At 43.2% G+C, this 24,165-nt stretch overlaps 1 protein-coding gene across 9 annotated transcripts in view; it reads left to right on the forward strand.

Annotated features, from left to right (window-relative positions):
* The first annotated feature begins 4,647 nt into the window (after positions 1–4,647).
* The window catches only part of vav2 (vav 2 guanine nucleotide exchange factor), a 196,972-nt gene continuing 177,454 nt past the window's right edge, over positions 4,648–24,165 (forward strand). For all 9 annotated transcript variants that reach the window (XM_070989069.1, XM_070989071.1, XM_070989072.1 and 6 more), the window contains exon 1: positions 4,648–5,922. In XM_070989069.1, coding sequence (XP_070845170.1) covers positions 5,719–5,922 — 204 coding nt within the window. In that variant the 5' untranslated portion in view covers positions 4,648–5,718. The remainder of the gene's footprint in view (positions 5,923–24,165) is intronic.

A 24,165-nucleotide genomic window follows, 5' to 3' on the forward strand; every position in this document is an offset into this window, starting at 1 on the left:
AATTTGGAACAAAATATACAGTGCTTATTAATCTATTGTAAAACCATTACTTATCCAAGGACAAATTGCTGATTATGTTACTTTGCAGTAGTGCACTGCATCGCTTTCACATATATCCTGACAAATTAAAAGAAACCGAGACAGTGCACCTTGGCATTGACTCCACATGTCTCTGTAACTCTACTGGAGGGACGGAGCATCATTCTTCCCAAAGATGTTCCCTCATTTGGTGCCATGATGGTGGTTGTGGAGAGTGCTGTCTAACACATCAAGACAAAATCTCCCACAGGTGTTCAGTTGGGTTGAGATCTGGTGAGTGCATCATTTTCATACTCATCAAACCATTCAGTGACCCGTCGTCCCCTTTGGATGAGTATTGTCATCCTAGAAGAGATCACTCCCATCAGGAGAGAAGTGTTTCATCATAGGTTGAAGGTGATCGCTCAGAACAACTTTGTATTGATTTATAGTGACCCATCAATCTAAGGGGGCAAGTAGACCCAAACCATGCCAGCAAAATGCCCCCCACAGCATAACAGAGCCATGGGCTCCCTTCACTGTAGAGGTCAAGCATTCAGGCTTGTACCCCTCTCTGAGTGTATGCCACACATGCACTCGCCCACTTGTTGCGAAAATGGCGAAGGATGACGCATCTGACCAGATCACTTTTTTCCACATGTCTGGAGACCAGCGCCTGTGGTTTTTACACCACTGAACTCTCAAATGTGCATTCATCTTTGTAATGAGGACTTTATGCACTGCAACCCTACTATAATATCCCTGTCTGTGTTGTTGTCAACAGACTGCTGTCACTGACTCAGTCTGATCACATCCTGCGCTGACATTCTCAGTCACCTGAGGAAGAGCTGCTCTTCTGCTATTCCTCACATATCGCACTAATGCACGAGCACGGTCATCAACCTTCAGGCCGCTGCTGCTTGTTATTTTGCCATTTAAGGTTACAGGCACCCCCCAGTTCCTTGTGTTCATGCTGTATGCTGAGCGTTTTCCTCTCAATGTTATCTGTTGGTTTTCAGCAAAGTGCGCAGAGAAATTACTGTTATACTGACATTAAAGAAAAAGCCATAACAGGATGCTCCAGCAGGATCAAGTTAAAATGTTTTGACCTTCAGTTAGCTATCTTGGCAGGCTTTACAGTTTACGCACGCTCTTCTTTCAAGAACACAATATTTTTTTGTATTGTATACAGTGGATAGTAATCAGTAAAACCACAGTCCACAGTCTTGTAGTTGGCAAAATTCCTCTGAAACTGTCAAGGGTTAAAGTCCTTTGTCACCACCTCTGAGGACAGGAACAAGCAACGCTCATAACTCTCAAGCTACCTTTTTGGTTGCATTTTTTCAACTAGCCCTGGAACCGCTGTGAGCATTACAGTGCCTCCCTGAAAAAAAGCCCTGCTTAAAGATTTATAAGCCCTATTTTAGGCTGATGGGGCTGTTCAAAAGGTCTTAAAAGGTTAAGTGATCTCATGGCTCCATCAGCCAAACTCCAAGACCATTTGTACATCACAGAGTGCACTGTGCAAACGACATTATCAACAGCCATCCGCCCAGCTCGCCCATTTTTATATGGCCCAGGATTGCAGATCCTTGTCAGAGTTAGGGATGGTTTTAATGAACCATTAAGAGTCCAGACCTGGTACAATCTTGAACAAATTCTGCATTAAAACATAACTTCCCTCACAGTGACAGCCAGTGTCATACTTGTCTGTCCTCTACATACTCCTTGAAAGTATAGAAGCACCACCCAGAACTGGTTTTAAGAAAAAAGGAAACCATAAGGGCTGAAATCTCCAAACTCTCATAGACTGCATGTGCATGCTCTATAGAAAGGGAATTTTAGCAACCTTATGTTCACACCCAACAGCACCCATGGAAACTGATCTTCAGGTGATCCACGATGACTTTTGTTGGTTCGTGATGCAATTTAATCCTGCAGCCAAGTAGCCTGAGGTGAATTGGGGGGAGTACACAGCCAGCAGTCCTGAAAGACTGATCACATCCACCGTTGCTGTACATGCTAGCAAAACCGCCTCAGGCTCCCTGGCAGTCCTGTGCACCACAGTGAGTAGATGCATGAAACTGCACAAGATGGGAAGCAGTCTCACTAAGTCCAAGTCAAAATGCTCAAAACACTGTTCAGCCATCTTGAATGGTTCCAAAGGACTCTTGCGGTCCAACTGGAATTCTGCTTGCAGTCTTTCCATATCCCTGCAAACTCTGCAACCAATGCCTGGGTGTGAAAGGCCCTGGATTGTTGAACCATGAATGAAACACTGTCCGTGTCAGACAGGACAGCAGTTGTAAGCTTGTGATTGTTGAACTGCATGCTTGGACTCTGAGTCAGAAATGGTTGCCAGCAGCCATCCTGGAAAAAGTTGATGCCCAAGTGAAAATATATACAGTAAATGAAGCCCCTGCTCTGCAGTCAAACATGTCTCAAAGGCAGCAAGTGCATCGGAGAGTGGGTGAGCCTGAGAAGCTGAGTTTATCTGCTTAATGCCAGTGAAAACCTAGGCGATGTCAGCTCAGCAATTTATCGACAGCCCGGGGGGCCTACTCTTGAGGGGCTCATACTTTGGATGGATGCAGTAGGCGGAAGCTCTGATTAAAATTCACCACTTCCAAAAGCTCATGGAGAGCTCTATTGGTGTGGGGCCATGGGCAGTACAAAACAGCAGCTAGTGCTGGCAGCTGGACCTTTGGTTGCACTGCTGCAGTTCTGTCACATCATTCTTAAATGATCTTGTGTGTTGTATCTATGTGCCTTCTTGGTGTCCATTGGAGTTGTAACATATTTGGGTGGGATGGCTTTTTTACTTGCCAGTCCCAAACAAAGCAGCAAAGACAGCTGAAGAAAACTCCCTCTTTCAGATACAAGGAAAGCACAGAACACCAGACTTTACTGTGCAGCTGTACTTTATGTCTGGAGATAAATTAGCCAAATGTATTACATCCCTGTGGAAATCTGAAGGTGGAAAGGGACGATCATGACTGAGCTGAGAAAGTAATGAGACATGACAAGGAGGGTTTAACAAGAAACAGGTGGTATATTGATGTTAATGACAATTAAGTGATTTCTTGACCAAGTGTGATTATTTTATTAACAAGGGCTGACATTGGGAAATCTCAGGAGGAGGAGAGAGATTGGGAAAGGAGCAAGAGAGGTGCCCGATTAAAGAGGTGAACAATTGGACAATTAGACAATTGGAAAAAAGAAAAAAAGAATGGCAAAAAGCTGCTCTGTGTGATGGTGGCAAAGGATTAACGTATTCACGGATATCCTGAGCAAGTCATAGAGGGCATGTGGGATCAAGGTCTGTAGATGTTTACATCCAGAGTGAACAAAGGAGGAAAAATAGATTTTTTTTCCATTAAAATGAAGCCTTGACCTGTTAGCTTAAAGCTGAAATGTTTAACTACATTTTCTGATACTGGGGAGCGGTGGAAACAAGCTGTAAACACAACACACTGATTTAACCTTTTGCAAACTTGTTGCTTATTCACAAATTTCATATTGATATATCAGCATTCATGTATGTTACCTCACTTTACCGAGATGTTAAGGTGGTTGAAGGTCTATTGACTGTTCAAGCCTGTTCTATCATTGTCCTCCACCTGCCTGTGGCTGCTTTCACTGTGCCGACACTCTTTTAATGAATCTATCTGGCACTGTTTTATTCCTGTTATATTGTAACTGCTAACATGATGTTGCTGTAAAAGCCCCTATAAATAAAAGTTGAATACATAACGCATAAACTAATTTCGTAAACAATTTAGCTCATCTCTCGCAGGGGTATCCTTAATTGTGGCAGTTTCCCCATTAAAAGACATCAGCTCTAAATAGCAGAAATTCTTTGTTTTATGTTACTCACTCAGGCATGGTCCATCAAGAACTGTATTGTGAGTGGTTCATACACCTGAGACTGTGTGTGTGTGTGTGTGTGTGTGTGTGTGTGTGTGTGTGTGTGTGGTAGTGGTTATGGGGTTCATAATGACATTAAAGGGGCACTCAAGCGATTTCATATTGCACATAATGTTGACACTAACAAGACACTAGTAAAGTAAAATGTAAACACCGAAGCAGCAGAGGCTGACAAACTGTTTAATATGGGTCAAGACCCAAAACCAGTGGATCCTACATTTCCCATAATGCAACTTGACAGTGTCTTTTATTTATTTTTCCCCTGTCCATGCTCTGAGCTTTTAAGGCAGCCTTTCCACTAAAAATCTGACAGCATTTGAATGAACTGATTTAAATGAAATGAAATTGTGGACTGTAGATTTAATAAAATTCCCAAATCACTGTTTAAATTAAAATAAAAAAACAAAACAAAACAAAACAAAACATGTGACCACTCATAATAATCCACTTCACTGTAAGCAGATTCACTGAAAACTAGTAACTACTTTTGACCACCTGATGGACAGAAATTTGGGGATTAATCACACAAAAACTGCCATTTTTTTAAACGTCCCTTTAATCCCCTTGTTTCAGTTGTCCCTGCAGTGCGCGCTTCACCCGTCGGAGGGCGCATCCACAACTCCCAGTTGAAAAAAAAAAAAATATTCCCTGAAACTCACATTCTTGGAGTATGGAGCCACTTTGACAAAGTGTGAACGCGCTCGCCAACTCTTACCTTTGCGCGAGATAATCGGCACGTGAGACCTGCCACCTGGCTAGAACAGCCAGCGAGAAACAAGCGCGCGTTCTGCTCAGGATTTGTGCCGCTCGTGTCGGGAGTTGGGACCGCTAAACATCTCCGTCCGAAAGGGAAACGAGGAGAGGGAGAGCGAGAGAGAGGGGACATGAGCGGAAGGGAGGCAGAAATCACTGAAAAGCAAAGCTGCACACACGCGTAACGCTATTTCGGCCGTGCGTAAAGGCACCAAACAAAGTAACGTTAGCCGGATTAATGTAAACACTGATAGATGTTTTTTGGACATGTTTCCGCTGCCGTTGTTTAGACTGTGTTGAGGAAAGAGGGAGATTCTGGCGCTGTGGAGAGACTTCTCTGTGTGTGTTATCTCCTTTTCTGTATTGTTCGCTCTGGATATTACGGGAAGTTGTTTTTGACTCCTGAGGAAACGTCAAATGCAAATGCGGCGGGTGACTCCGGGCATTTGGCTCATCACCTAAACAGACTTGAAAGGCTGTTTTTTTTTGTCCACATTGTGTACCAGGCTGTGCTGTTTGGTTCACTGAAATGTGAGACACTGGCGAAGTCGACACATGACAAACCGCTGCATCCAGCTGTTTTATTAGCCACTACTGGAAGCGTCCATTCACGCCTTTTGGATTGGATATGCTGAGAAAAGTTTTTAAGAATGAAGAGGAGAAAATTCCCGTAGCACGCCCCTGTTTTCTGCTCACATCGCCGCCGTCTGCTGAAGTGGATCTGTTGAAACGGTGTTGTTATTTTAGTCTTTTTCAAGCCTTCATCATCATTTCCATGTTGTGGCCACAGCACAGCTGACATGCGTCTGGGATGGGGATATAGTGCGGTGACCTACTGCGATTAACACACAGTTGCGAAATTGCCTGATTATCGAGCTGATAGTGAAAGAGCAAGACATCCGGGCGCAGGTAGGGGACAGACCGTAGCGCCTGCTTGTGCGCGGTGAACCGCCTCTTTCAGCCCGACGCGAACCAGTTGCCGGACTCGGTTACTTTGTGAGGAGAGTCCCCGGAGCCGATATGGAGGAGTGGAGACAGTGCGGGCGTTGGTTGATAGACTGCAAGGTCCTGCCCCCGAACCACCGGGTCGTGTGGCCCTCCGCGGCCGTCTTCGACTTGGCACAGGCCCTGCGAGACGGGGTGCTCCTGTGCCAGATGTTGCACAACCTCTCGCCGGGATCAGTGGACCTGAAGGAGATCAATTTCAGACCCCAGATGTCACAGGTGAGTCGTGTAAAGTTCTAACCTGCAGATGATGGGTTGAGTTACACCCCCAGGCCCTGTCTTGTCAGTGTGCACACACTCTCACTGTATACATGCATTGCTCTGCCTCTCTTTCACATGTTGGGGATTGCCAAAGCAGAAGCCTCTGACATCTTCCATGCATTGCCTTGTTTTGGAAGACTTTAAAAGCATCTCATTCCTGGATTTTCACACTTGGTCCACGGATTTGAACCAGAAATCTTCCTGTCCGAACAAGCCCAAATCTTGGCCCCAGCCCAATATCATTATCAGCATATCTGTGATAATACAGCAGTTTAACAGATGTTCACGGAGCACAGTGCAGTAGGTGCTTCAAAGCATGCAGGGTCCATTCAGGTTTGCACAGGTGCAGGAAGGCGGTGCCACCCCCTCACATAAGTGGTAGTTGCCTACTGCCAGACCTCAAGTTGAGCATGTGTTCAGAACTGTGCTTTGCTGGCTTGTTGTTTCACTTTCTACAAACAAGCCGAATACTGTACTGAACCTCGACCATCTCTGTCCCCCTGCACATTTTCCAGTGCAACCACTGAAAGACTGCTAATTGTCAGATTATATGCGAGTCAGGGTCATGAATTGGTTTCTACACTGACAGCTGCAGCATCTTCCTTTGCTTTAGATTACAGGCTGTTAATTGAGTGTTATCCTGTCAGTCTAGCTCTGAGCTGAGGGACCAAAGATACAGTAATAATCTGCTGAGAGAGAAAGAGCTTTTACAGGTCCCAGGTTAAATGATTTGAAACAGCTTTTCTTTTGTTGACCTTTTTGGAGGAGAAGGCGGGTGTGGCAGTTCAACTGGACAAAGAAAAATCCTTGGAAGTTGTCATGTTTGTCAGAAAGATAAGCTGTCATATCGCCAAAGAGTCGGCGGGAACAGACAAACTGAACTTCACTGCATGTGTTTTTGCAGAGGAACTCCTAGAGGAATAACCATCTTGGCATACTGTTGAACTTGAATGAAACATAAGTCTACATGGTGGCACGATTAGAGGTTTGGATCAGTTTATGTAAAGTTCACTCGCCACCTCGGCTCATTCATGTTTCCAAAGCCAATGTGAGGAAGTGTCGGTGCCACAGAAAGTTTACGCGACCACAGCGGAGTACAAGTGGAGAAAAAGTGTGCCGTGGCAAACATTCCTATTGACTTTTACTCCCCCTGAAGTCTGGTCTTAAGTCAGTGAGCCTCCGTTACTGTATGGTGAGAAGTCTGGGGATTGGCTCGGTGAATAGATCCCTGTTGCCCTCGTGTGGGATGTAGTGGGTTATCCTCATTGTCATGCCCACATTGGCCGGAACAGCTATCATAGCAGAGCGATTGCCCTCTGACAGCACATTTGTCTGATATTCTTGGCACACCTTCTGTGACCTGTTTCTGTCATAATAATGTGTGTTTTGCGTCTGTCTGTCTGTCTGGCTCTCACTCTGTGTTGTCGGTTGCCTCTCTCTGGTAATATTCCTCGCCTTTCCCTTCATGTTTCAAGTTGTGCTAAATCCAGCAGTCGATGAACAGAAAGTGAATCAGCAGCAGTTTTGATAATAGATTAACCCCGAACAAGCAGCAGAACACAGACTGAAAGCAGCAGGTTGTTAGATTATTTGAAATGGCATTCAGTTGAGTACTCACACAACCCTGACAAATCATAGATCATTTGAATGCTCAAAGCCTTGCAGTTGTGTCTCCACAAAGCACAACAGTAAGATAAAAAGCAGCTTGTGCTTCTCTAAATGTGGTTCTGTATCGTTTGAAATAGTTGTGACTTTTTGATATTAATCGTCCCAACGAGACCCAGATTATAATTAAAAGGGATCAAAAATAGTAGCCATTCATCTCTGGCTGTGAGCAGAAAAAATGGGGTTGCTTCTTGAAGAGTTAATCGTAGAATTTGCCACGCAAAATGCTTCTCAAGTGTGAGGATTTTCTGCTTTTCTCTGTTTTTATATAGCTCTAAATTGAACATCTTTAGACAGCTTGCCAGAAAAATCACTCAGGTTAAGATTGGGCTCTGGGAACACGTGCTGGGCATTTTCTTTTCTATTTGTACAGTTTTAATCTTGAAAAACTGAGACAAATCCCTGAAAATAAATTTAAGTTGCCCCTCCAGTCTTCAGTCTTTCTCTCTCTTTGCCCAGTAACCACCAGTAGGCCTGACTTATCAGCTCCAGAAGCTACTGACTTCCATGATTACAAGGCGAGAGAGAGGTCTGGATGGCATGCTTTGATCCGCCCACTAATCCCATGCTCTCAGTCCCACTGTGTGAAGCTGCAGTGAGGGTGGAAGCGGTGTCCTCAGTGACAAATTGGGTTAAACAAAATCCTGGCAGCAGAACAGCAGTATGTGATTTATGATAAGGAAAAGGTCAGAGCGTGTGCTTTAACACTCAGGACACGACGAGTCAGTGGCTGAGCCGAACCAAGAGGAGGAGAAGCCGAGTGATTATTTGCTCAGCACTAAAATTTCTCTTCACCCCAAATGTCTCCACTTACACTGAGATTAATAGTTTGCCAAACTGAGCTTTGTTTCTGAATATGACTCGCGGTCAAGCAGTCATAGGATCCTCGAACATGTTTGACAGAGGGAGTCGGTGTTCACAGAGGTGATAATGCGGTGTGACCTGCATCAGAGCGGAAGGAGCAACGTTCAGTGAAAAGGGATGTGGTTCTCTTTCTCTGCTGACCCACTTATTCTATTCAGTGTGCTGCTGCTAACAGGTTGGAATCACAATAATACTCTAAACTTTGGCATTGTTCCCAGTTGGGGCTCCAGTGCGTTATCATTGTGTTTTAGTGCATTCTGCAGAGTTCATAGGGAAGTCATCGTAGCAACGGTGTACTGTATTGTTCCTGTAAAGCATTTTTGTGTCCATAAAATGGCATCTGTGATTGTTTTGCCAAATGATCAGTGCGCTCAGCAGCCATAACTTTTTTAGGAGTTTTTCTATGATGAATTTGAGGGTGAATGCTTTGGTCCTAATTTTGAGGCGGACAAGGGTTTGTTTGATTTGTCATACCTGCACCTGGCCCGCTCAGCGAGGTCCTGGATTCAAACCCAACCATGCCAAAAGGGGACTTCCTGTGGTTTGAGTTTGCATGTTCTCCTTATGTCTGCACGGGTTGTAGTGCTGAAGCGCTAATCAAATTACTGGATTAGTCGATCAGCAGAAAATTAACGGACACTTAAGTCATTTATCAAGCAAAAATGTCAAGCATCTGCTGATTCCTGCTCCTAAAATGTGAGCTGGTTTTCTCTGATATTCTCGTACATTTAATGTGTTTTTTACTGCCAATGGGACGAAACAAGCAATGTGAAGGCGTACAGGCCAAATTTCCAGGAGTGTATGATAATGGATGATAACTTTTCATAGTTGTCTGACATTTAATAGGAAAAAAAAACAATTGAAAACAATCATTCACCCTCGTGGCTTTGCTTGGTGTACTGGCCCGTGAACTGCCCACAGGTTTGAAAGCGAGTGCTGTTGTCTTGCTATATGAATCACCCCTGTAACAGCCAGGTGAGCTGTCACCAGGTGCATGCTGGGATGGATCCAGCCCCTTTGAGTGGAAGGGTGGACATACCTGCAACTGTGAATACACCACAGGCTGTTGGTAGGAACAAACATGATTAACACCTACTTAACCAAAGCTGAAAGGTGACTTACTGAAGTCTCTGCTTGACTCACAGGTGCAAATGTGTCTAATGGCATGAAAATGAGGAAGGGCGGTGCAAAAGCAGAGTGTAACTGACTAAATAACAGAAGAAGATGTGCATTCAAGTGGCTGAAAAGGGAAATGTCCATTCATGCATTGTTCTAGGTCACAGTGAGGAAGTCACACAGTGTATTGTGATGTTCATGAAGTAGATTCTAAAGCACTGAACTGTACATACATGGGAAGCACTAAACCAAACATGCCTGACGTCTGAACTAGCTCTGGCTGTGTGTTACACGACGGAAGCAAATGGTAACAACAAAAATTTGAAAACGCTTGATGGGAAACACAGAGCTTTTCAAAAGGGATGGCATAACAGACGCGGGCAGGTATGCCATGTCAAGCGTGTGTGGCCATATTGAATGGCCGTACAGCTGATAAGAAGATATGGGTGTTGTCATTGACTTGAAACATAATTATGTTGTTGGATAACTCACCAAATGTGTGGGTGGAAGAGGCATTTTTTGTGTTTCAGTGTGGACAGTGAATGTTTTTAAGGTTGTGCCGTGTAAACTGGGAGTTCAGACTGATCGGCCTTACTCCAGGCAGGAGAGGAGGCGAAGCACCTCTTGTAAAGAAGCTGTCAAGAAGACCTTCATTTCAGTGGTCAAATAAATCCCTGATTGTATTTTTAAAGGACAGCAAGGCTTTCCTCTCTACCTCAAGGTCTTAAATGGGTGCTTAATGAGCAGCGGTGTTTGGAGATGCTTCGGAGCTCAAAGCGTACATATCAAGAATCCAGCGCCTCAGGCTGCGTCTGAAAGACAAGACTGAGCTGTGCTCTCTGAAGCCTTTTGTGTGTTCTGCACTGTTTTTTTTTTTTTTTCCCGTTCGTGAGGTAGTCGTGAATGCCTGTGGGATGACTCAGGCGGATATGTATGTGTGTGCTGCAGTGCTTTTGTTTCTTTGTCTATGTGAGTGTGTGCACTTGCTTGTGAGTGTGTGTGAGAGATGTTACAGTACCTGTGTTCACGCTGAATCTGTTGGCTGAGCCCAGAGCTCTCCTGGAGCTCCTCAGTGCTCCACAGGGCTCCAGATCTCACACAGAGCCTGCCGCTTCCACTCACAGTAATTGAGGTTCTTCCTCTTTGTCCGGCTCCCACCAGAAGTATTGGTTGCTGCTGGCAAGTAACAGGAGCTGATTGAAATATAGTGGTTTTTTTGTTGTTGTTGTTTATTTCTTAAATTCTGCTATTTCTGAGCTGTGGCCATATGTAGACCTGCAAGCTCTGTCGCCTTTCATCAAAATTCTCCTGTCTGAATGTATAATATGGCACCCTCATGATTTGTGTGTGTGTGTGTGTGTGTGTGTGTGTGTGTGTGTGTGTGTGGCGGGGTGGGGGGCTCAGCATACATAATAAACTTCATTGTCTTGCCTTTTTCATCACCATTTTCATATGGAGTTTGCAGGCCTGTATGTAAACATGGATAATCATGAAAATGCTGTTTGTGTCAAATGAGGTTCCATCCGTTTGTTCATCTCATCAAATTTTTCCATAACAAAAGACAAATGATGAAAGCATAAATTGACAGAAAACATCCAAACAAACTGACGATGCTCAGCCACTGATGTGTCATCGTCTAACGTGTTTGCTAATGGTGGTCTACCAGCATTGCTTCGGTGTTGCAGTTGTTGTCTCCTTTTAGCTCTGGTTTGGTCTCCACCACCTTTTGACAAAAGAAATATCTGGCTCTTTAGCTTGCTAAATACCTTCAATACCGTTCAAATACCGTCAATACCTAATGGCTTACCTTTCCTTTATGCTGCTGGATGTTCAGCAGGTTGACTAGAATGGGGTTAACGCACATCCTGCTTCTGCTTGAAACTGGGTTACTGACACAGTCTGCACCAGCCACAGTTAGTCTGCCTGGTTTAAGTCTAAGCTGCAGTTAGTCACCCTCTCTCCAGATCCCTACCAATAGAGTATTTATGTTTTCCATAAAATTTGGTAGTTGCTAATTTAACCTGTTCTAATATGCACCTTGGCGGATTTTTTTAAATACACCGATTTTTTTCTAGAGGATTTGTTGTTTATTGTAAGATCAGAGAGTGTATGCTAAATGCTCACCCTCCTACTATTCTGAAATCTCTGTTAGTGATCAGTGTGGGGTGGGGGTAGAGACTACTGTAAACAACCACCCACCCATGCCTCCCTCAGGGGTAATTTAATCTCAGCATTTGGTCTACTGTTGACCCGGTGACCTCAGCACCCACCGGATGCAGGTAATACTGCTAATGGAGCTCGTTAGGGACCCGTCCTGGGTTGCACAGCTGGGACGATGCCACTGGAAGCTAATGGGATTGACAAGGAGGGAATCGGTCCCGGTCAGGGTTTTCTAACCTTTTGTGTGAGCTAATCCCACTCCTAAAGTCATGAAAGTCATTTTAACCATAACTTCTGATATCTGTGCGGCTTGTGTGTTGACATTTCCACAACTGGCCGATAAACAATGTGTCATTTCTTGAGGGAATGGAAGTAGCTTTTGTCTCAGCCAGTCAGTGCCACTGGCAAGCGATGTGTCTTTCACAGTGACTTAAGGCAGTTGGCTGCAAGTCATAGTACTAATAGTACATTCATTTAGTCTGTCTAATCCATGGATCTAACTTTGAACATGATTCCTGCTCAGTATGATTTAGGTTTAACTTGCCAAACTCCTTTAGAAGAGAAGACTAAGGTAAATGTTAAAATGACTCACACCACCCTCTGTATCTGCTGTGTCAACAAACTTTGTCTTTGCAGTCAGTTTAATCTCCACATATGTGGTTTAGACAATACAGCTGAAGTTTGCTGACAACCTGTGTGGCCACATGACCTTGTTTTTCTAGTGATGTTACCCTATCTGTAGATGACTAATGAACCTAGTGAGAAAACTGGTATTACAACCAATAGGAATAAGATTCGAAAGATGAATAATATTCCTTTAATCCCAGGGGATATATCAGAGGACATTACAGCACATTGATCTCTGCTATTGGCATCGTACCTCTTTTCACATCGAGGTAAGATTGCATATCTGAGCACAGAGCAGTATTCCCAGAGCTGCTAGGAATCCAGTGTCCTGTTCAAGGTCACTTCTAAAGGGCGGACGCCTTGCAGCCAGAAGGAGCTTGAACTTTGTCAAGTCGAAGGACAGTTTTGGTACACTGGCCTAAAAGTAAAAATTCCCCTAGAAACAAAAGTGAGAGAGAGAGTGAAAAATCAACAGTGACGGTTTAGATTTCCCTCACATGTACCTGAATGGAAATGATGGGAATAACAATTAAAACTGTGGAAAGACATTGTTCCTAATGAATGCACAAGGTTGTAGTTCACAGATTCATTATTTCCAACCAGATGGTGAATCAGAGAACATAAGATCTAAATCCTAGGAGTACTGTACTTGAGTTGGCTCTGTTATTTGTCTGTCATTTTGGTATAAAACTGTAATGTTGTAATAAAAATCACTTACAGATTTCCAAACAAGGCTTGCGGTGGTTTCCCTAAAAGACTTCTGCTGATGTCTCGTATCCTTGCTCATGCCTCCTCAGGCAGCCTCACTCCTTGATCCTCAGAACAGAAATAAAAGCACTGGAACAACCCAGAATTATATCTGGGTCATGCGAGGCACGATCATATAAGAGGAGTGACATGTAACCCCACGTGCCAGCTGTACAAGAACATCTGAATGTTCCTAAAGGCTCAAAGGAAATGCCACGAGAGCTGTCCTGAACCGCATTAGAACAGCTGAGAGGTGCTGAAAGGTTTGTTTATGCCTCTTTGGTGCTTGCTTCCGCAGTGTGGTGCAGTCAACTGGCGGCCCGTGGGCTACATTTGGCCTGCAAAATATTAATAAACTTAGGAAATTTGTGCATTGTTCACCAGTTCATCCTGAGAGTGATATTCTGGCCCTTGGATGAGTGTAGTTTAGGACCCCTGGTGTAACGGTTGTATAACATTCAGCATGTGGAGAGGTGAACAAGGGATGCAAGAATATATTTTACTACTAATTACTCAAAAAAGAACATGAATTAATGTCACACCATCTAAGCACAGGTGGCTGGTGATTTCCTCCGTCTTTTAAACATGGAAAAGACCACCTCCATCCTCAGGGACCTAGACCAGGACACAAGCAGGCCCTGGTATACTGTAAGATCCTCCCTAGACCCCAAACAACAGACACTTCTTCCACATGTCATCAGTGCTGCGTAAGCCTGCTCATTCTACAGGTTTCCACTGGCCTAAGAGCTCGATGCCTGCAGCGTCTGTCCTGCTCAGCCATCTGTCTTGACTGTTTATTAATCTGTCTATCTAGAGTCATCTGGAATCATCTGTGCACCCCAGTTGAATAAGAGCACTGTGGCTGCATCCAGGTGCTGTCTTGTTACCGTCGTCACGGGCGTCGTTATCATTGTGGATCCTGTAGTTATTGTTTGCTGCTGTCGTTGCATCGTGTGCTGTCTCTTTATTTGTTCCTGAGCATCTGAACACAACTTTGTTTACTTAATTTTTCATCCTCATGTTCTCCATCTTACTCTCATCCTCTGAATCCCTTGTTACAGAACGGTTTAACACCTTTTGAAAATACGATGAAGCACACAGAGCACATTTGATGATCTGAAACCACTATTGTATTTCTGTGTGATGAATGTAGAAACAATCTGAACTTTGGCAGCAAGTGGCCAGAAAAGTTTGACAAGACTCTTTCTAACACATGCTGTTGAAGCACTTATGAAAAAATTCCTGTAAATGAATGATGAGCAAGAAGAGAAGATGAGTGCTCGCATAAAAGCACTTTCCAAAACGGAGTTAATGGACTGGACCAGAGACTAAAGTTCAATATACTGTATATAATTTAGCAAATTCAGCCTTCTTACTTACTTCCTGGTTATTTTATTTTCTTCCATAGTACGCTTCAAAGAGACAAAGAAATGTGACTTTACACATTATTGCTCTTTATTACGTCTTTACTCAAGCACTTTTTGCTTTTAATATATTCAGCAGCAGTTAACATCTCAACCTCACCACCACAATAACCTGCTCGTAATTGTTTTTATAGGACAACAAACTTAGCTCTGTTGTCTTTCTTCCACAATTTAATTATTTTCTACCTTTTTATGGAAAAGTATTATTATTTCCATTACCATGCAATGTGTGCTATAATAGCACTAATTTCAAATTGAGCAAGAAGCTAAGAGACCAGAGATGTAAGAGATAAATATCCCATTTCTACATACTCATTAAAAGCCATTGAGAGCAAGCTCTCTTTTACAATAACGTTCTGATTACGGCATATTTAAAAAACAATGCTTCTAAAACTTACAAACAATTAAAAACTTATTAATGGGGTAACATTCACAGCCTGCTCTCACAGGATAAATACATATGAGACTGTAAAGGCGTACAGTTTGTTGTGTTAGGCGAGGGGAACAATGCATACAGCGAGGATGTTAATAGGAAAACAGTTAAGTACTTGTTGTAAAATGCAGCAGCTGAATGAATCACACTGTAGTTGAGGTCGATATTCATTCAGTGCAAATGAATGGTCATGCACGTGCTATTGCAATTCTGCAGGCCTGCTGCTTGTGCGGGGGGGGGGGATAAAGAAAGAGGAAGTGAATTTGGAATTCAAACAAGCCCCTTTATTTCTGACTTCCTATGTACAGTAAATGCCTGGCACATTTGCATCTGTTACATGTAACACAAACCACAGCTACCACAAGATGCGGTGCTGAAGCAGGTTTTACACATAGTGCAATCACTTAAATTCCCCTTAAGTGGTTGCAATTTGAATTTCCCAATATTAAAAAAAAGAATGTTAATGTAGATGTAAGCATTGATAGTCAGTAAATATGATAAATGACTCAATAATCATTGAATTATAATGATTGAATGCTAAGTAATGTCATAGCTCTCACAGTTTAACCGGTGACCCTTGCTTTATTGAATCCAGTTTTAAAACCCCACCCTCGATTGGTGCCTGGCCCAAACCATACAAGTCCAAATGGTCTGCATCCAAATGCAAGCAGTGAGCATTCAGCTGCGCGGGCCCCCGATTTGAGTGGGGGCCATGTGGACCATGATGCGACAAGTCAGGTGGAAAGACTGCTGCAGAGCAATCAAGGGTTGAGCTTTGAGATTTAAAAAGTAGTAAAATCACCAGAGTGTGTTCATTATGAGGACGTAACCATGTTTTAAATTTTACACTAACAAACAGGATGGATGTTTGGAGGAATTTCCTATCATTTCCATATTATCATCCGATATTTGTTCAATATGTCTGAGCTCAGATTTGATAAACAGATATCAATTCTGGCACCAGCCTCAAAACTCTTGAATGATTAAAACAGGAGGGGAGGGGAAGGAATTAATTCAGGACCAGACAAGGTGGAGGAAAAAATGTCGCTCCTGTGTTCCAGGCTGCTGATGACTTGAATTATTTAACATCTAAGAGTCAAACTAGCTTTGGCAGCGGTGCCATCAGACATCTAATCCAGAGTAATTACAACTCCAGCAGATAAAGCAAAGTGTTTCTGCCCAATGATGCAAGTTTGTAAAACAACATTGTAATACATCATATCACTATGTGTCATCTCACCCTGTCTTTCATTGGGTGTTTTTCACCTGCTTGAACATGACTCAGCCAGTCTGTACAGAAAACCAGAGCCGTGCAGTTTATCATGTGTGTTTAAAAACACATTCAGCTGCCTCTTCTGCTTCTCTCTTCCCTGCATTCTTCTGGGAGTACTGTTAGTCTGAAATGCGAGCGCAGTGTTTATGCGGGGAACTCCCGAGTTGACCTAATCTTTCAGGCTGAGAGGAGAATCTAAGTGATGTCATGTAAAAGCAGCTTACAGCAAATCTAGTCAAGAGAGGGGAGTGTTTTTTTTTTTTGTTTTGACAATAGAATTAACTTCTTGCATATGTAGAAACATCCAGTGAAGCCGAGGATCATTCTGGTAGACTCCCCTCGTAATTATCTTACCTAACTAACCTCCGGGGACACGTCACACTTTGAGGAATCCGACCCACCACGACAACATGCTGCCAGTTTTGCCATTCCAATAGAGATGGACAAAGAGATCATGGAGCCTTATGGCCGCCGTCTGATTTGTAAAGAGGCTCCATCTGCATCGCGGTTGTTGGGGGTGATTAGCATGGGCATGCAGTGGAATGGCGCCTGAATCTTTCCAGAGCCAGCTACGCTCTGCTGGGCGCCATCGCTCCACAGAGGAATGAAAAAGAGGAGGCCACGGTCCCATCTCTGTAGTGGCGAGCCAGATGGCTGAATCTCTCCCCCTGCAGTTCTTCTCAAACCAGACCACAGAAGATCTTTTTCCTTTTTTTCTTTTTTAATTCTTTTTGACTGGTTAGTTGTTAATCAGCGATCAGCTTTGCTTTGCAGGCCTCGACTAGCATATGTCTTCATCGGCGGCTGTCAGCTGCGACACTCGGCCTCTTCCATGATGAGCTGCTGTCAGAACCCGGCAGTTATCGGGAGTCTTAATTCAAGTTGTGGCGGTGGCAGACTGATTGTGGCAGAATCCTGTGGTAGAGAGCAGATTAGGATCTGGATTGTGCTCCGGGGAGAGGCACAGCAGTTCCCACCCTCCTCCCCATGGACACCTCCAACCCTAGCTGCACACACAAACACACACACAGTAATACATTAGCATCCTCTTTCAGCGGCAGGATAAACAGCATTGTATTTTCTCTCTCTCTTTGCCAAATGAAACAGATGATATGCTCTCCTGTGGCGCACTGCTTAGTGGCAACTAAGTATAGGAGGAGTGTTTATATGTTGCACTAGCCATGGATTTTTCAGGCCTTTGCCACAAGAAGCCTCGATATCCAATTACTGATGTGTATTGATCATATCACATAATTGGCTGTGGAAAAGGAAGGGCACAAAGGTAGGGTTACAGCTTTAGACTCCGTCCCATAAAAGGCCAGTGCTTATTGATCTTCCCCACGGCTCGGTCTCCTGTTAATCATGCAAACAAAGTGGAACAGTGTGTTATAGAGGGTGGAGGAGATCATTTCCCCATGCTCCACCTTTAGCTCAGGGTGCGCTGCTGTGCGATTTGTAATTTAAACTCTTCCCAAGCGTGGTCTTGCTGTTTTGTTACAGTATCTTTCAAACACGCGGTGTTTTTTTTATTTTTTTTTTTTATCAGGTGTCTTGAAAAACGTGACATCGTTTCCGTTATGAAATAACATGTTGTTCACACAATGTAGGGCTGCACTCAAATGATCAATCAGTCTTACTTAGTCTGATCAGTAAGTCAGAAAGCCCACAGTATTTGTTACATAATGATGTAAAAACAAAGGAAAAATAAGCTGATTTCAGTATTTCTGAAGGTGTAACCAGCGGGTGTTCCATCAGTTAACTAAAATGATGAATCATAATAGATTAATTTTCTGTTCAGCTAATTAACTAGTCTAATAAATGGTACAGTATGAACTTGGACCTAGGAATTCAATTCTGTTGCTGGATGTAATTCAGATTCCCACAAATGAAATTAATCAGATGACTGATTATAGGCTTAGAGAAACATGTTCATTCTAATGTGATGAGTTACCTGTTGAAAATACTCCACCGGCAGCAGCAGCAGCAGCTCCTCCATTGTCTCGTTCAAGGACGTTTTGGCAGAGCACAGTCATGTCAGCAGGGACAAAACCGAAGAAGGTCGGCCTGTTTAACCACTGGACCATCCTGATACAGAAAAACAAATCCACCTTGTCAGCCTTTAACAGACGTGTATTTGTATTCTGCTGGTTTCAAACCAACCCTCCAAGTCCTTAAAATTCTACATTGAAAGCCTTTTTCTTTTCCCATTAATGTATCTGAAATAAGCTGCCATCTTGCATACTAATGGAGTCGTAATTGTCACAGTTAACAAAGCCCAGGGAAACCTACTTGAAGCTATTATCTGCTTTGGAAGTTATCTTGTAGAATGTTCATAGCAATTTAAGAAATCCTTTTTTTGTGGACAGAGATGAGACAGAAAAGCTGTGGGGAAGAAAAGTTTAAAAAAAAAAAAAAAAAAAGGCCAAGGGAAACCAGAACCAGACAATAGACACTTCTGTGATTGGACATGTTATATCAAGGCCATATAGGGTGTTGCAACACCGAAACAAATTTCTCAGAACTGTATTTGTGCAGTTGTGTTTATATTTAGTCTGCTGTCGCACAGCACTGTGTGAGGGCCTGTGGTCTTTCATCATGCACTTGGTGTGTCACTGCACTGCAAATCAGTCTCTCAGCTCAGACTCGTTCCCAGGGTGTCGATACAGGCTCAAATGTAACCATGCTGCGAGCGTTTGAGGGTAACCCTAACCACGTGTTAGTGGAGTCAGTATTTGAAGACCTGCGATGAGCTGTAGTATGGCTGCATTGTCACTTTCTGCACAGGGTTATCAGTTCATCTGCTGTTGATCACAGCCTGTTTAATGTCTATCTCAGTTAGTGGAAAAACTGCCCTTGTTTCAGCATTCATCAGTGTGCTCACTTTAGACATATGATTCCACTGCTGAGAACAGGAAAGTGTTTTTTTTTTCCTTCTTTCAGACCAAATTGACTATCTATGCTTTTCTATAACGCGAACAGGCTGTCCCGCCCGTGCGTGATTGATGATATTTCTAAAAACCAATTTCTCATAAGTGCCAGTGAGAGGAAGGCAGGTGAGCTTCCTCAATCCCATTTCCCATTTAAAAAAGGTGAAGAAAAACACGAAACCTGCCACCAGTCTGGCGTTAGCATAATGAAAGCAACGAAGCGTGAGGACGGGAAACGCTAAACAATTTAGAATTAATGGCGAAAGCTCCTCCGGAAAACAAAGAGAGAAAGCACAAAAGGAGGCACAGAGGATGTGATTGAGAGGAAGCTTTTGAGTGGCTTTCTCCTATCAAATTGAGCATGTCCCTCACCCTGACGTGCAGCAGTCATCTGGTTCTCAGCAACTGACCCTCCATTAGAGATCTGCATTTAACTACACAAGACTGTGACAAAGAGCAGCATTTCAGACGCCGCGGTGGTCTCAGGGTCAGCAGCCGTCTCCACAAACCTGTGCCAACAGAAAACTTGATGCACACTTGTCATTGTTACTCGTAGAATGGTTCTGATGGTTTTGTGTTTGATTGCTCGTTACAGTCAATAATTAATACAACACTGACTTTCTTCTTACCTTTGCTGAACCTTTTTCCCCCTAATGTGTTACATGCTGCACCTGCACCGCTCAGGTGCAGCATGTAGTTAATTGGTAGCTGACTGGTAGCTCCTCTAGTTGCGCTGCTGTTTTTAGCGCGTCACATATAACCAACCAAGCTCGCTGATTTCCCCCTGCTTTCATTCTTTACGCTAAACTAATCACACAATGGCTCGTTCCTAACACAAGAGAGCGGTGTCTGTGTTTTCATCTAATTGTTCTATAAGAGTTATCAAGCACGCGGCATTCATGGCGACGAGAAACAGCAGTTGTTTCCTGAATGGGACCGATGCGGCTTGTTTGCCGAGCACGTAAGGTACCTAAAGTCATTTCTCTTCCTTGCTGGCTTCTGCATACACATCCTGGTCTTTTTCCATAGTCCCTTGCACCATAAAGCTCCCACGAAGCTTTTCTTTTTTTCTGACAACGCTTGCCAAATATTGAGTCGTCATGGTTTAATAAGTCACAATATCGTGAGTAATAATTGACGTGCCATTCAAGGTGTCCAATGAAGAGTTAACACGCTCAGTTGCCAGTTTATTAGGTACACCTAGCACTCTAATGCAACAGCCCTGACCTAAATTCTGCCTTCATCAATATCAGAATGTTTTGTTGTTAGGTGTTAATTGTATCACTGCATCAGGGCAGAATAGAACTCAAATGCATTTTTTTTGTGAATCAACTTTCCCTTTCCTTTTCGGAGGACAGACACGAGGTCCCTCTCAGCATAAGCACTTGGTGGGTTTAGAAAGTGACTGAGAGAAAGAGTTGTGTAATCCCCTCCCCTCCCCTCCCTTCCCTTGCACTTAGCCAGACAACAAGAAACATCTGGACGGAGAACAGAGAGTTCAGAACGCACCCATCCCCACCTTGGATGAGTCCAACAATGCTTGGCTCAGACTGTGCACTTGGAGTCTGGACACCCTACTGTTATCCTACCAAACCCTGTGCAAGTGTTGCATTCTTATCGTGACTTTGCTGATTTCTGAGAAGAATGTGTGGGTGTATTCTGTTGTCGAGAGCTCGCTGTGTTGTGCAAAGTGTGTAATTTTCTCTCTCTCAGTGGGGTAAAAGGTGTTATTTTCCTCTCTGCTTTTCGATCGTGACATGTTGAAACTGTTTTTTTCCAGAGGTCTTTGTATTCTGTATCTTCAGGTTGTCAGGTGTTTTTTCTCACTAATTTCCACATCTCAAGTGGCATTTCACTTTAGTGCTCTGTCATCTAAAGGATAAATTCCAACATTTCTTCATGTCCTTGGATCTTGCTTGAGATCACAGTGAAAGTGCTGCGTTCACCAGCCTCTGCGTTGCTCATTTGACTTGCACAAGACTTCAGGCTCTTGAACTTGAAGTTTCGCTCACCATACTTATGTCACACACCATTTTTCTACATCATTGATCCCATGTGAGTATGCAGTCAGTGCAGGTGCTGCAGCCAGATTTAGAACTGTGGAATAAAGTGGCCCAACTTCTGCTTTTACAAGACTTCTATATTTGCCTTTTCATTCAACTGTGTCTGCTTCAGTTTCCGCTCTTTCTTGCTCCTGTTTGTGCAGTGAATTGGCACAGGCTGGCCCATCTGCCATGTCAAGACACAGTGGTTGGCAGGGGATATATTTCCCCCAAACCCATGCAAATGATTTAACGTGTCTGGAGAAATGTGGCAGTAAATCAGTGGTTATTGTGGTACTTGGGGCCAGGAATGGAATTCATAAAAACCCTACTTTATTTACATATTTATTTATATACAGAGTATATCCTTTTGCTGTTACATGACGCTGGTTTTATTTTGAAAGTCAGATTTGAAAGAGGGTTTTCAAATTGCAAGACAGACAGTTTTAACTAAAATACACATTATTACTAGTATCATAATAAGCAGAAGCAAGTAAAAGTTTAACGTGGCGACTGTTGATTTCACTCGTCATAATGACAACTGTCCCCACGAAAGTTACTCATCATTAGCTCATTAAAGTTAATTCTGTGAGCTGTCTGCTCAATAGGCGCTCTGCAGGCCAGAGTCCGTACTATTTGCTTTTAGCCAGATATGATTTGGTTGATGAAGACACACCAATCTGTATAATTTTGAGGTTTGAAAGCAAAAGGGGAGGACAGTGTGTTTGCTGTTCGGAAAGGACCACCAGCGTGGCAAGTCCATTTCTACACAAAATTAGGTGACTGCTCCTGTGAATTTCAGCCTTAATTTAAGTTTAAGTTTTAGACAGGTAGCTAATGTTAGCAGTTAAACCTTTAAAGTGGTTATAATTTATATTTTTCTATGACATTGTGAAAAACCCCTTGTTTTTACAGAGCTTTGGAGCTTTTCACCAGTATTTTGCTTCGCTATCCAGCCTGTAACTGCACTGTTTCAGTCAACTGTTACAACACATTATATCGCCGTTTTGAGCTCATCGCCATGAAAGCTCTGAATCAGGACCCCTGGGATTCAGAGCTGTGTGCAGCTTGTCCTGTGAGTCTGTGAAGCTAACGTTACTGTTATCTTACGCAGCGTTTCTGCAGAGCTGTCGACGGTATCAGTTGCCAGTCAGATGTCAGAACGCTGGCAGACGTGGCTTAACAGTGAGTGCTTTGAAGACCCTGCACCCTTGTGGCCTGAGAGGTGTGTGACTGGTTTAAAGGAGATTTTGGGGGCGTGGGGATCTTCAGCAACAAGCTACTGCAGTGTCTTATTTGATTCTGTTCATATAGGAACAGGATGAGTTTGTGATAATGCTTGATGCACATCCTGTTTATAGATATAGATATAGATCAGAAATACACACCTGTAGTTTCATTTATAGAATACATGCAGTTCACTATCGCTGTCACTATCACTGGCAATACAAGGCAGATGCTGCAAGCTGGAAACTTGTTTGACCGTCATTTCTTGACAATATTTTCTATTCACGTTGTCACAGAATGAAACTGGGTCTTTCCCTCCCTCGTGTTTTCCACCATGTTTTCATTAACTCGTAGACAATGGGCTTCTCTCACAAGAGAAATGTCCTTTTAATTTTTGAAAACCTCTGCTGTCTCCACGGTCAACCACCTTCCTTGTTAAGGTTGTAGCCTTCGGTATACAGTTTATGGAAACAGTTTCCACTTTACTGGTGAACATTTAGCTGAGGGGCTGAACGTATGTTGAGTTTGACCTGCTTGTCTTTGCCCCTGGCAGTGTTCTCTCATTTCTCTCATCCTTAACTTGTTTTTCCAATATGGCTTGACCTTGACAGAGGGGTATAGGGAGAGTGCGGGATCACATTTTCCCTGACCGCCACCCTCAGATGATCTGAGATGATGAACTGCAGAGCCTGGTGACATCCATCTTTCCCCCGCGCACCTCCTCTTCTCTTAACAGCTCTCACCCCCTTTCTCTTGGCTGCCTTTGTTCCAGTTAAGATGGGCAGGAAATGAAAACCTTCCAGTTGGAAAATAATGAAACTCTTCACAGATAGGTGGCTTATTGTTCAAATGTATTATATTCTAAATTCTATTGAAAGATGCTGAATGATTTTAAAGGACTCAGAGTTTTCCAAGTAAAAAAAAAAAAAAAAAAGATTAGTTTATTCTCCTGCAAACATATTCAAATGCAAGCACAAGCCCGTTAGAGGTGCGCTCCAGGTTAGTCCAGACATGGCATTGGTTTAAAGGCAGTGCACAGACATATTGCATCTCATAGGTATTTAATTGTCTTTGAATGTCAGCACGGGTGATGATACTATTGGGATGGAGATCATTACAGGCCTCGCTAGCTTAAATGAGCTTGCTTTTAACCAGATAGCTGAATGTTGCTGATGATTGGCTGATGATTGACTGGCAGAACTGACATATTTTCGCATGCTGCATTTAATTTGTGCAATCATGGAGCCAACCTTTCAGAAATCATCTTTGAACACAGGTTTGATTGATACTACAAATGTGGGCCTTGGTCTGTCAGTCATGCTTCAGTGTTATTTGTGGGAAACGAAATAGTTGACTTTTACCCAATCAGAACTTCAACATCTTATTTCCTTTGAACTGTTAATGAGGACCAACATGAATGTAGTTCATGGTCTTTATTAATAATGATAAGATTAACTTGGTCATTCATTATGCAATTATGGCAGAACACCAGAGCGTCTTAATCTCATTTACGTAAGAGTGCGTTAATTTCCATGTCTGGACCGCTTGGTCATGTAAATAATGACACTATCATCAACATACTGGAAATCCTGTTAAGTCTGTGGTTTAAGCAGCCTTGAGCTGTTTTCTCCTCGCCACAAATGGCACTGGGTCCTGTGATGTTCTTGAGCCTGATTACATTGATTTTTTTTAATTT

This window comes from Chaetodon trifascialis, chromosome 20 (assembly GCF_039877785.1).
Source record: "Chaetodon trifascialis isolate fChaTrf1 chromosome 20, fChaTrf1.hap1, whole genome shotgun sequence".
In the NCBI taxonomy this organism is placed as follows: Eukaryota; Metazoa; Chordata; class Actinopteri; order Chaetodontiformes; family Chaetodontidae; genus Chaetodon; species Chaetodon trifascialis.